Below are 13,148 nucleotides of genomic sequence, written 5' to 3' on the forward strand. Positions count from 1 at the left end.
CCTTGGGCTCCATTGACTGTTTATTACCATTGTCCTTCTACCCAGGACCACCCTCCTGCATATAGGACTTGGGTGTGTTCTGTGTCCCAAGACCTCAAGGAACTTTTTTTTTTTTTAGATTTTATTTATTTATTTAATATATGTGAATTCTCTATCTGCATGCATACCTGCATGCCAGAAGAGGGCATCAGATCCCATAGACAGTTGTGAGCCACCATGTGGTTGCTCCTCTTAACCGTGGAGCCATCTCTCCAGCCCTTAGAGAACTTTCTTGAAGTATCTTGAAGGGTCTGCAGATCCTTTGTGGAGCACTCTGGGTTTGTGGGTAATTTGGATATGGTGATGGCCCTGCAGAAGTCCAGGCCTGATGATAGGTGGAGTAGCTTTGGGACCTCATCCAGGCCCATAGCATCCCAGTGATAAGCAGAGCCTGAGCCTGTGTCCTTCAGCCCGGCAGTCTGCACACTGGATATTCCTGACCCTACGACCTGGGAAGCACCATGGGGCACGATCAGGGAATGGGATCAGTACAGAAGACAGGAGTGGTTTTTATGAGAGAGAACAGCAGTGCCCCTGTAGCAAGTGGTCATTGCCTGTTGACCCAGAGACACTGGCCTTGGATGTGCTAAGTGTGTGATCCTAGGAGCTGGTACCAGTCACAGGGGAGGCAGCTGTGGTGTGCTTGGACCTGAACATAGTTGGACTTTGTCACTGCAGGGCTGTCCTTCACCCTCCTGGACTCCATCACTGACAAGGATCCTATGGTCCAGGAGCAGGTCTGCAGTGCACTCTGTTCCCTTGGAGACGCGCAGCCAGACGAGACACTCCATGCCTGTGAGGAGTACCTACGGCAGCATGACAAGGTACCTCTCTCCTCGGTGACGGTGAGGTCGTCAAGGAACATCCTCGTCTGTCGGCTGGGTGATGAGCCAGACTGTCAGCAGAAAGTGCCCTGTAGATTCTCTTTAAGGCAGTGTTTAAGGATGATGCTAGCTGGGCCTCCTCCATATGGGGAATGGTTATGCCCTATGAACTGGCAGTCCCATTAAGAGGGGACTAGGACAGCATGCATGAGCAGAAGCTGTTGGCTCTTCCCTTTTGTATACTGAATGGAGATAATGTGGCTCCCTTGCCTAAGGGAGTGGTGTCTAGGGGACCGTGGTAAGGGCTCTTGAGAGTCCAGGTCCTCCCTTGGCCTGGGGAGCTGCTCCAGGTTTGCAGGCCACAAGCCCACTCTCCATCCTCTTCCAGAGAGCTGCTCTAAGGAGTTCACAAGACCTCAGCTGCCCCAGAACATCCCAGTCTGTGGGCAAGTGTGGCTCATATAACAGAGCAAAAAACTTAGAATTCCATTTAATGTTGTAGGATGTCAGATCAGATCGTTAGTCCCGGACTGCTTTTTAACTCATGAGCTTTCTCTTGTTTTGCTTTAAAAAACAAAGTCTAGCTCTATAGTCCATGCGGACCATGACCTTGTGACCTCTGATCTTTAACCTCCAGAGTGGAGGGGTTATAGGCCTGTGCCACTATTCCTGGCTCTTTATTTATTATTGTTAAGTGTGTCGGGTCACACATGCCATGGCGTGCATGAAGAGGTCATTGAACAGCTCTGTGGAGTTGTTTCTCTCTTTCCTTGTTGTTTTGGCTTGGTTTTGGTTGTTTATTTTGATTGATTTGGTTTTGATTTGAGGCAGGGTTTTTCTGTGTAACAGCCCTGGATGTCCCGGAACTCTCTTTGTAGACAGGTTGGCCTTGAATCGCAGAGATCCGCCTGCCGCTGCCTCCCGAGTGCTGAGGTTAAAGGCGAGCACCACTATGCCCAACTCACTTTCCATTTTTTAGTTTTTGTTTATGTTGTTCTCTGTGTGTCAGAGGATGCCCATGGAGGCCAGGAGGGGATGCTGAGTCCTCTAAAGCTAAGAGTTAGAAGCAGTTGTGAGCCGCCTGTTGTGGGTCCTGGGTCTCCTGGCAGAGCAGGAGACTTCACTGCCGTGCTCTCCATCTCTCCAGCATGTCCCCTTCTATCTTTATGTGGGTTCTGGAGATTGAATTCAGGTTGTCAGGCTTGTACAGCAAGTGCCCTTTTACTGTGTTATCTCTTCAGCCCCGTGGACATGGCTGAACTCAAAGAGGTCCACCTGCTTCTGCCTCCCAAGTGCGGGAGGCTAACACACCCGGCAGTCTTCAAGCTTCTTGAATGGCCAGGGCCACAGGTACAAGCTGCCATTCTCCGTGGGTTCTTCTCTTACACGCCAACTGTCTGTCGGGGAAACAGCTCAGATCCAGGAGCATAGTCACTAATCCCGCCTTCTCTGCTTGTCAGGAGGCTGGGTAGGGCTGTGAGGACTCCGTGCTCTAAGAGCTGCCATATTTGGCATGGCCTGAGTGTCTGCTGTAGCTCCTCTTTGGGTTTTAACTACACCTGGCGTTTTATTCTCCAGGAGCCAAGCAAACCATACTGCGCCGCCTAAGGCCCTTCTCTGTAGGGCTAAAAGGCTTCTCGCTCTGATGAGCTGGTCTCAGAGTTTGCTTGTCAGGCGAGAGGAAGATTCAGAATGCTGAAGGGTAAAGGCTCAACATGGCAGCTCCCAGCAACAACGTGGCTGCCGTGCTCCTCGTTTCCTGTATTATTATGAATTATGAACTTTACCTCCTTCCTGTTTTCCATAATGCTTTTCACTGAGTTTTAAAAGACAGAGGTAAAAACCTGCTACCTCACTGTGTGGCTATGGTGGCTCTTGATTGAATTGGGAACGCTCGTCCTGATGCTGTGGGATGTACACCAGCTTCTGCATGCTATTCTAAGAGGCCCAGGGCTGCTGTCCCAGCAGTGGTTTGGGCTGTGTTTTGTTATCACTGTATTTGTGTACACGTCTCCCCACACGGCATCTCCCCGTGCAGCACGCACCTTTTTTCCGACGTGACTGGTACCATACATAGAACTTTCACATTAACAACTTACCAGATTGATAAATCCCGTGGCACTGCTGTGGTCATTATGTTGAGTGGACACAGATCCACAGGAGAACCGGGTGGCATGGAGTTAGCTCAGCTTTCAGCATGTGGGGATAGAAGATGGAGAACCTCGGCAGCGGGGCCAAGCTAAGGGTCAGCAACCATGAGAAGAAGGGACACAATAGTGTAGATGGTGCCATCTTGCCTGGCTATAGCATGCACCTCTTCAAATCCCACTGAATCCAGATTGGGCATCAGAGGAAAGCCCTGCCAGGGATACACATGGCACTTTACGGTTAGCTGCAGTCTGGTTGGTTCTTCTTTTTCTATTTTCTTTTCTGCTTCTCCTCCTCTTCCTTAATGGCATTTCATACATGCCCTTGAACCTGGATGATTTTAGACCTCTGGTCCTTCCGTTTCCTCCTCCCAAGTACTGGACTCAGGCATATGCTACCAGGCCTAGTATGTGTGGTTTGGGGGATGGAACCCGGCACTTGTGTATGCCAGTCAGGTGCTTACCTGTGATTCTAAGTTAACCACGTTACACTCCAGGGCCCAGTGCAGAGGGCACTAGGCTGTGGCTCTGTTGCTTTCTGGTGCTGGCCTCATCGTTTTAGACATGTCTGATGTCTCACATCAGGACAGACTTCCTGAAGTCGTTAGGCTACAGAGGTGAAGGGGAGAGGAAAAAATAGTAAAGTCATTATCTTCACATAGTGGCTGGATTTTTTTCTCTTTTCTCTCCTTGCCATCCTTTTCTACTTAAACCACTTCATGTCTGGTATCCAGTCTCTGGATTTCCATCCTGATATAAGGGGATTCTGCTTGTCAGTGTGTGGGTACTTACACTCTACACAGAGGCTCTGCAGACCATGTTGCCATGTTTGGGATAGGCAGCAATCATATCCCAGCGTGGAGACCAGCTACAGCATTGTCTGTGTGAACACAGCTAGAAATGAAACTGACAGAAATAAAGATATTAGGGCCTAACATCAAAACATGGATTAGTGTTTGATTCTGTATTAACTGGGGTGGAGCCATCACTGTGGTCCCTGGCTAGCTCATCCCACACACTTAGTTTCTTTATCAGCCACTGGCATATCTCCAGGAGACCAAATGCAAGCAAGAAGCCCTGTGGAGACACAGCCAGCTATCTTCTGATTCCATCCAGTTCTGACACCATTCACTGTGAGGTCATGTTAGATTCTACAGACCCAAGATAGCCCTGCTCCAAGTGTGAGCATCAAACCTCTGGGTGTGACCTGTGTGTTCATCAGCAACAAATTGGAGTTCCCCAGACACCTCCTTGGAATCTATTAGTTGCTTGATCGATGCATACAAGTCACTAAACACGTACCTCATATTTACCCATTCATCATCAAGGCTGGGACAGAGGATATGGAGGAGCACCAGGGGAGATGTGGAGGGTCAGGCATGTGGGAAGGATGCTGACTTCTGCTGTCTTCCCTGGGTGTGCCACCTTTTGAACCCTCCACATGTCTCGCTGCTCTTCGTTGAGTAGGTGTGATTGGTACATAACTGGTTATTAGTTATCACTGTCACCCTCTGTTCTGTCCTTCCCAGAGGCTAGAAGTCCCTACTCTTTCTTCCTTGTTTTTTTTTTTTTTTTGTGACCAGCCCCATCCTGAAGCTGTGTAGCAGCTTCAGCTGTCAATCATCTCACTAGCTTGCAAAAGGACACATTGGTGAACCTAAGACTTTTAGGAATGAAATCAGACAAATATGTATTTGACAATATCACCTACAAGGGATTAAAATTGGAATATGTTTTTTTTTTTTTTTTTTTTTTTTTTTTTTGTTCTTGTTGTTTTTGAGACAGGGTTTCTCTGTGTAACCCTGGCTGTACTGGAACTCACGTTGTAGACCAGGCTCTGCCTCCCGAGTGCTGGGATTAAAGGCGTGCGCCACCACGCCCAGCGGAATATGTTTTAAAAGCCTTTGGAGTTCTTGGCTTTAGGAATATGCTGATATAACTGTCTACGGGGTGATGAGGCCATTCTTTGGTGATGGTTGTTGCTTGAGACAAATTCTCTCTGCCTAGCCCTGGCTGTCCTGGAACTCACTATGTAGAACAGGCTGGTCTCAAACTCCAGAGATGTGCCTGCCTCTGTCTGCCAAGTGCTGGGATTAAAGGTGAGCACCACTGTGCCCAGGTGCATGCAGCCGTCTTTGGAGCTTTGAGTCACACGGTGAAAGTCACACGTATGGCTCTGTGGTCGTTAGGTCATCAGTTCAGCCATACTGCAGAGTCACTCATCTCAGGGACAAGCAGAGGCCGCTCCCTAGTGATCCTGTAACATGTGAGAACTGTTGGACCAAATCTGGAGATGTACCAGCCTGTGCCTCCCTCCTTAGCTGTGTGCTCCTAGCCTTGTGAATCAGACGTGGTCAGCATCGCACTTCAACTCCTAGGGAGCAGAGCCTGCCTTCTCCTCAGGAGGGCCAAGCCTTCACACCATCCCTACTTCACACCATCCCTATGTCAGTGCTGAGCTCAGGACCCTCTCAAGGGCAATAAAAGGAGTTTTGGTTTTTTGGTATTTTGTTGTTGTTTGTTTTTAATGAAGCGCTGGGAATGAGCCTACCAGGACCTTTTCATTTTACCCAGAAATGAGAACTGTCCTAAACTTGAGAGCCCATGGCTGCCTGCTTTCTCGTGAGAAAAAGCCTCTGAAGAGCCCCACCGAGGAGCCTGACTCAGAAAGGTTTGGGCTGCCCACAGTGTGGACATCACAGGACAGAGCTCAAACCAAGTTCCAAAGAAGTCATGCATTTTTTTAAGCTTTTAAAAATAATCTACTTATTTTTATTTTATGTCCATTGGTATTTTGTCTGCATGTATAATCTGTGTGAGGCTGTTGGATCCCCTGGAAGTGGAGTTGCAGACACTTGTAAACCGCCATGTGGGTGCTGAGAATTGAACCTGGATCCTCTGGAAGAGCAGCTGGTGCTCTTCACTGCTGAGACATCTCTCCAGCCCTAAATTTAAATCTTTTTTTTTTTTCAAATTAAATTTCTTTAAAATGTTTTGAAATTTTTAAAATTGTCTTGATCTTTTTATAATCTTGTAAAGTTTAAAATGTATACCTATTGGCATTTGCCTGCATAGGTGTCTTTGTGGGGGGGGGGGTTGGGACCTCCTGGAACTGGAGTTACAGACAGTTGTGAGTTCCCACGTGGTTCCTAGGAATTGAACTCCGGTCCTCTTGAAGGGCAGCCAGTGCTCTTAGCCTCCAAGCCATCTCTTCAACCTCTTGCTTCTTTTTATTTATGTGTAGGTATGTATGTGCCTGCTTGTCCCTGTGTGTAGCACATGCATGCAAGACCTGTAGAGGCCAGAAGAGGGCGTCGGCCCCACTGGAGCTAGTGTTACGTGTGTCTGGGAGCCACCTAATATGGGTGCTGGGAACTGAAGCCTGGCCCTTTGCAAGAGCAGCAAGTGCTCCTAACTGCCTAGCCATCTCTTCAGAGGTAGATAGAGTCTTTTGATATTTTCTGTAGAGTCCAGGGTCATAGAGCCCATCTGCTTCCCCAGCCACTGGGGCCGCCCTGCCCATTCCCTGCCCCGAGCCGGAAGTTAGCAGAGCGTGGCCAGCAGATGTGCTGCTGGTGGGAAGAGTGCCTTGAGAGGTCAGCTGAGGAAACCATTCTCCTTAGAGCACCTTCGTGACAGTGAGGAGAGTCAGAGCCTAGGAAGACCGTGTGGTGGTCTTTGAAGTGTGGCTCTAGGACCGAGAGCCTAGAGGAAGCTGGGAAGGGTTTGCTCCAGATGAACTGGAAGAATCTTCTTACCCTGTCCTCAGAGCTGTGCTCCTAATAATTTCGATAGAATAAAAGCATACCAGCTCATACTAATTCTCTGTTCTTCTCCAGAGAAAGCATCAGTAACCCTTCCCCCTCCCCTTGGCATGCTGGCCGTGCGTGGCTCCTGTCAGGGGAGAGACTCTTACAGGAACACCATGTTCCTGGAAAGAGAAATGTGAGCCCAGCCAGCTGAAGTGGCTGTCTTCCTCTGTGAGTGACCAAGAACTCCCATCTCAGAGCATGCCATCCCCTTCCCTGGGGCACCAACACACAAGGATTCAAAAACCTTACCCTGGAGAAACAGAATAGGGCCGAAGCTCTGTCTTTAAACAGCAGGTTCCTTGTCCCTGGAGCTCTTCGTGATCTGTACTGGGCACTTCCTGGGATGACTGCCTCATCCACTGTGGGCTCAGGAATGAAGGGTGATTGTTTGTAGCTTATGCAGCAGGTATCAGCAGCCAGCAAGCACATCTCATCTGCTTCTGGGCTAAGGGATTTGGATATTATATTTATCCTCCTCCTCTTCCTCCTCCTCTTCTTCCTCCTCTTCCTTCTTCTTCATCTCCTTCTCCTTCTTTAAATTATTTTCCCTCTATTTATGTATTTTATTTTATATGGATAGGTGTTTTGCCGGCATGCATATCTGTGTATCATATGTGTGCAGTGCCCAAGGAGGCTAAAAAGGGTATTGGATCCCCTGGAACTGGAGTTCTAGACAATTAGGAGTTGCCATGTGGGTGCTGGGAACCCATGTCTTCTGGAAGAGCAGTCAGTGCTCTTAACCGCTGAGCCATCTCTCCAGCCCCATGTATAGCTTTCTTAACTGAACTGTGTTGTCTGACATAGGTTCCAGCTGTTATGTCCACCTGGCCCTCCCCTGCCGTGGTGGGCAGCACGGCTGTGGGAGAGATAGTTCACGGCGTCAGTGAAGAGGTGGTCCCGGTGCATGTGGAGTACCGGCCTGCTCTGAGCCTGCCCTTGCTGACACCTATGCCCCACCAGTGCAGGCTGTTCTGGGTTCATAAGGCTATTTACACTGTGGGCAACTGGAAGCCTTACTAGCATCTCCTCCGTGGCCCTTTATGTGGGCATAGACAGTGTCCACCCCAGCCATCCAGCATAGGTGGCCAGCTCTGGAGTCCAGGGTGACTTGAGAGCAGCTAAGATAAGGACAGAAGGAGGACTGTGTCAAGGGTTTGTCCAGGACACTGGGTCAGTAGAGCCCCGGGCTGTGAACAGAGGACCATGGCTGAAGGTGGGCAGTAGTGGCCAGGTTTGACTTTGAATGCATTTCTAGCCCTGGGGAGAGGGAGGCTGGCTGCAGAAAAAGGTGATTCACGAAGGGCACCTTATTCTTGTGCCTGGGAGGCCAAGCGTGGAAGGAAGAGGTGCTCTCTAGGAGGCCCCACTGGCGATACTCAAGTCACCAGCTCATCTGCTTACAGCTTGCCTCACACAGGAGACCGGTCTTGGCCCTTCTAAAGACACACAGGCGCTTCCACAGGCTGGAGGCTTGGGCCAGTGCGCTCTCTTTGAGAGCGTGGCCTTGCACAGTGCAACCTCAGTAGAGACAAAAATGCACACAGAGTACCTGGGTACTCATCCCGCCTCTCAGGACGTTCCCTGGGAACTTCTCTCCCCAGCTGGCTCACCCGTACCGTACGAAGATCCTGAGGGCCATGGAGACAGTACTGAGCAGTCATATCCATGACCTGGACAAGGACACTGCCGGCGCTGTCATCCTCCTGGCTACCAGTGAGATGACAAGGACCAAGGTGAGGGCCTCTGGCATGCAGGCTGCTGGGGACGGCTCCTTTACTTTGACCTCCATCTCACAGCATCTGGAACGGGGCTGGAGTCGGACCTGTTGACCACTTGATCCTGTGTGCCCCTGAACTCTTAGGATGGGGGTAGGGAAGCCATGCTCAGGCTAATGGCTGCATGTAGCCCTCTTCATTGGATTGCAAGGCCTCACCTTACCAGTCCTCCCTGCCACACTTGTGGCTTTCCTTAGGCATCAGGGCAGCTTTTCCTTGTGCAGCCATCCCTGAGGGCCGAGTAGCTTGCTTGTATCTCCCGCGAGGTTCAGGGAGAGGTCATCCCAGTGGCTTTTTGGGTGCAGGAGCTGGACTGTGACTGGCAGCAGGCTGCAGGCAGCGTCCTGGTGGCTGTCGGCAAGAGATTCACCAACCAGGTGATGGAGGAGGTGCTCAGCCGGTTCCAGCCTGGGATGCTGCCCCACTCCTCTGTGCTGCACACACTCGCCAACCTCTCAGTGTCCAACGGTGAGTGCCATGGGGATTCCGGTCCCTCCATGTCTCTGAGGAGTTCTGGGGGGTGGGGGTGGGCTTGAGGATGACCTGGGGTTCTGGTCTCACATCTGAAGCTGTGGGTCCCTTCCATGTCCTGAGAAGGGGGTAAGCGGGAAGTGGACTGGGCCTGCAGCCCCCGTGACAGCCTCTCTCTTACAGCATTTGATATGGTTCCTTTTCTGCCGTCCATCCTGAGCACCATGCTGCCCATGCTGGGCATGGCCAAGCAGGACGCGCTGAAGGTGGTGTTCTGTGGCGGTAAGACTGTGGGCACTGCCCAGCTCCTTCTCGTTCTGCACTAGGGCCCCACTTGGGAGACTGTGTACAAACGTGCCCTTTGTGGCGGGTGCCATTGAGGTGGATGTGGGCTGTCTTCAAGTAAGGTAGGGCTCAGTTGGCCGAGCCACTGGTGAGGTGAGACCTGTGCTCATAAATACAGCCCCTGCCCCTTACTGCCTCCCTCGGATGTACTGGGGACTTGACCCTCTAACCCCTGCAGGGCTTTTGCAGAGGTCTCAATAGTCCTGGGGAGTGGAAAGAATGCTTCTCAGAGCACTGCTTCCACTTTGATGCTATGTGTTCGAAGAGACTAGCAGAGTGACTCATGACCTCCATGAACTGGTATCTCAGACCAAAGGCAGTGAAGGACCATACGTCCACTGCCTTCCCACTGTTCTCCTGTGGCCAGTGTCTGCAGCCTTTTGTGTGCTTGCAGGGAACCATGGGACTTTTGTGGCTTGAACATGGTGCCTAGTGGTAAGTGAGGCTATCAGTGGTAGAGGGCCTTCCGTTCTGCTGGAAGATGTAACAGAGAGTCACTGGGGGACAGACACAACTCTGGGCTTCCTGGGTCTCCAGAACTGACAGCCAGGCTGTGATTCTGAAGCTAGGTGGGAAGGGCACATCTAGGCCTTTCTAAGTCTCAGGAGGACAGGACCCCAAGCTTTAAGGTAGGATCCTTTCTTCATGCCCAGCCCTCCCAAGTGGGGACTGTTGGAGAGTTCCTAGCTCTCCTGCTTTTCCCCCACCTCTTCTCACAGCAGCAAAGTCCAGGCGGTCCTTCGTCTCCTAACCCCCCTCCTCACCACCATTGCACTGCTGTCTTTCTGGCCCTGCCTTCCTCATGCTGTGGGACCCCTTCTCCCTGGTCATTTTCTGCCTGTGGTTGAGGCCAGGTCACAGTGGTGGCAATCCGGCTTGGTGTAGTTTGGGATGAATAGGAGATGTGTCACAGAGTAGGCGCAGTGTGGGCTTCAGTAAACACACATTCAGACCAGAAGGTGCTTGGGGACAGGGGAGGGGAGCCTCACCCAGGTAGAGGCTGTAGAGATTCTCTAACGTAGAGGAAGGAAGTTGTACTGAGTGTATGGGATTCATGCCCAGTACTCGCTGCTGTTGCCTTGTGGATTTCCTGGAAAACATCTGGTGGGGCTGATCCCGGCCTGCAGAAAGATGCCCTCTGACTCCTGCTGTGTGGGTACCTCAGTCTGTAGCAGGTGGGGTTGACCAAGATGAACCTGTGTTTTATGTGAGGGTTGGGGGCAGGGTCTTATACAGACTGTCTGTGACTTTGAACCTCTGATTGTCCTGCTAGAATTACTGACATAGACAATTGCTGCTTGGTTTATGTGGTAACAGGGGCTTGAATCCAGAGTTTTGTGTATACTAGGCAATCGCTTTACCACCTGAGCTACATCTCTAGACCTGTTGTGTTGTTGGAGACAGGATCTCTGAACTTGAAATTAGTTCTGCTACCTACACTTCCCAATTGCTGGGATTACTGGCTGAAGTCACCCGGGCTCCGCAGGGCATACTCCTCCTACCTGCACTGCTCACACTGGGCAGAGGATACAGTAGTCCTGTGACTGGAGCAACCTCAGGCTAGTGGGCGCTCTGTTCTCGGCACCTGAGGCCTGGGTAGCTGGATTGACAGCACTGCAGGAACAGAAAGCAGTGAGCATCCGTCTAACAGGAAGCCACCACAGAGGAGCTGACAGAAGGGTGCAGAGGGGCAGGGCTGCAGCCAGCCTGCCTGCGGCCCAAAGTGGCAGGCAGCAGATAAGACCCACCTCTAAGGAAAGTGAAGTGGAACGGTGGCAACCACATAAACAGGAAGTGTGGCCTGGGGAGAAAAACCGTTTGGTTAAAGTAAAGAACAAGGAAAAGGAAGGACCGATGGCTGGCATCCCGGGAAGATGAGAGGGAGAATGAGCTCGGGAAGCAAGAGCATGTCACCATCCATGGAGCACAGTCAAGAAGAATAAAACCGAGCTTCCCAGAAATGCAGTGAGAGAAATGAAGAGCATCATAGAACAGTTGGTGGTTCAGGAAACTTCTGGGGAATATGGTAGAGTCCAAAGTTGTAGAAAAATCAGAGAAGAAAGGGTTAGTGGGTAAGACTGTGGAGCCTGCCTTCCAGTGACAGACCCCTGGAAAAGAGACAGAAGCATGTCTGAAGTCCCACGGCTCTGTGACCGAAGACGCTGCAGATGGAAACACCATAACACATGTGCCCTGGATACCGGTAAGGAGCTGGCACACCCTGGTCTTTAGGAGCGCCAGTCCACTCGGCAACTTTCTACAGCTCTGATCAAAGTCTACACTCTGGCTCCTAACAATCCCCGTGCCATGGCCTGTGAGGACAAAGCCAAGGCTTTTCAGAAAAACAGGTCTTGCAGATGCATTTCATCCTGAGAGCAGCTGAAGAGTGTGGCACCAAGAGGTAGCTTGGGCTGAGACTGAGTGCCCAGGTGGTGGCAGTCTTATATGGGGGAAGGAGGTGAGGGTGAGTGGCCAGTGATGTCATTCTTCAAAGCTGTGGGGTATTAGGGCTGTGGGGGTGACACCCGCAGAAGCAAGCGGACACCAGAGTAAGAGAATCTGACCACAGAGCAGCAGAGCTGCGCTAGAAACATTAGTGGTTGCAAGGGACCAGCTCTCAGTGCTAGGCTGCAGCTCCAAAAGGAGGACACGCTGCTGTGGGAGAACCCGAGGCCCTTACTCAGGAGACCGAGCTGGTGGCTGCTTCCCAGGAAAAGGACATTGGCATCAGGAGAGCGGACCTCCTTCCTCCTGAGTTTATGCAACTCATTAAAAATCAAATCTAGCGAGTTGTGAGGGTTTTACATCTGGAAATATGATTACCTGTTACTTGGCAAAACATTCTCTTGCCCCTGAAGACCCCGCTGACTAATAGCCTTTGGCTCTGAAGGAAGAACCTTGGGGCTGAGAGTCGCTGAGGAGTCAGATGTCTCCTGCTGCCTCCAGGCCCCCCTGGCCTCCATGTAGGCAGCCAAGAGTGGAGGGAGTTGGGGCCTTCGCCTACCTGAACTGAGCCCCCTGAGGCCCATCTTCAGGAAGAGGGGGGCTCAGCAGTGAGCATTTCTCCAGGGGTCCTGATGGGAGGTTGGCTTTCCCTCATCATTTCTGTTAAGATCACTGTCTCGTAGTTCATAGCTGGGCTTTATCCCCGCATCAGTGATGGCTCAAGTTTATTTCTCCTACTGGACCAGATGGGAGGCTGTGGCTGAGTTCTGCTTCACAGGGGGCTGAGTCAGGCGTGTCCTCTAGACCCCTAACTGGGGTCATCCAAGACTGTCCTGGGCTCTGACTCGGGGCGCCACTGGCTGTGGGGCAGGGGTGGGAACAGAGACTGAAGTCTCATCATGAGCCTGGAACATTTGTATGTCCACTTCGCACAGAGCAGGCTCAAAGTAGAAAAGATTTGGACTGCTCTGTTGCAGGCTGAGTCACCCGAATGAAGGGATAGAGAAAAGAAGGAACAAAGCAGAAGAAAAAAGCAAGTTCTGTGAGGGGGAATAAAGGTCACATAAAAATATCAGAAATTAAAACTTCAAGTCGGGAGGGTGGTGGGGGTACATGCCTTTGATCCCAGCACTCGGACAGTAGAGACAGGCAGATCTCTGAGTTCAGGGCCAGCCTGGTCTACAGAGCAAGTTCTAGGACAATCTGGAAATCCTGTCTCGAAAAATAAAGAAAAGCCAACCAACCCAACAAAAAGAAGCTAAATTTCCTACTGAAGAGAAGTGGGTCGTG

General features: G+C 51.1%; 1 protein-coding gene across 8 annotated transcripts in view; it reads left to right on the forward strand.

Moving 5' to 3' along the window:
• Mroh1 (maestro heat like repeat family member 1) overlaps window positions 1-13,148 on the forward strand; it is a 74,725-nt gene that overhangs the window by 12,608 nt on the left and 48,969 nt on the right. For all 8 annotated transcript variants that reach the window (XM_021183457.1, XM_021183461.1, XM_029469606.1 and 5 more), the window contains exons 4-7: window positions 718-863; window positions 8,424-8,555; window positions 8,903-9,065; window positions 9,252-9,350. In XM_021183457.1, coding sequence (XP_021039116.1) covers window positions 718-863; window positions 8,424-8,555; window positions 8,903-9,065; window positions 9,252-9,350 — 540 coding nt within the window. The remainder of the gene's footprint in view (window positions 1-717; window positions 864-8,423; window positions 8,556-8,902; window positions 9,066-9,251; window positions 9,351-13,148) is intronic.

The sequence above is a fragment of the Mus caroli genome, chromosome 15 (genome assembly GCF_900094665.2).
Source record: "Mus caroli chromosome 15, CAROLI_EIJ_v1.1, whole genome shotgun sequence".
Taxonomy (NCBI): Eukaryota; Metazoa; Chordata; class Mammalia; order Rodentia; family Muridae; genus Mus; species Mus caroli.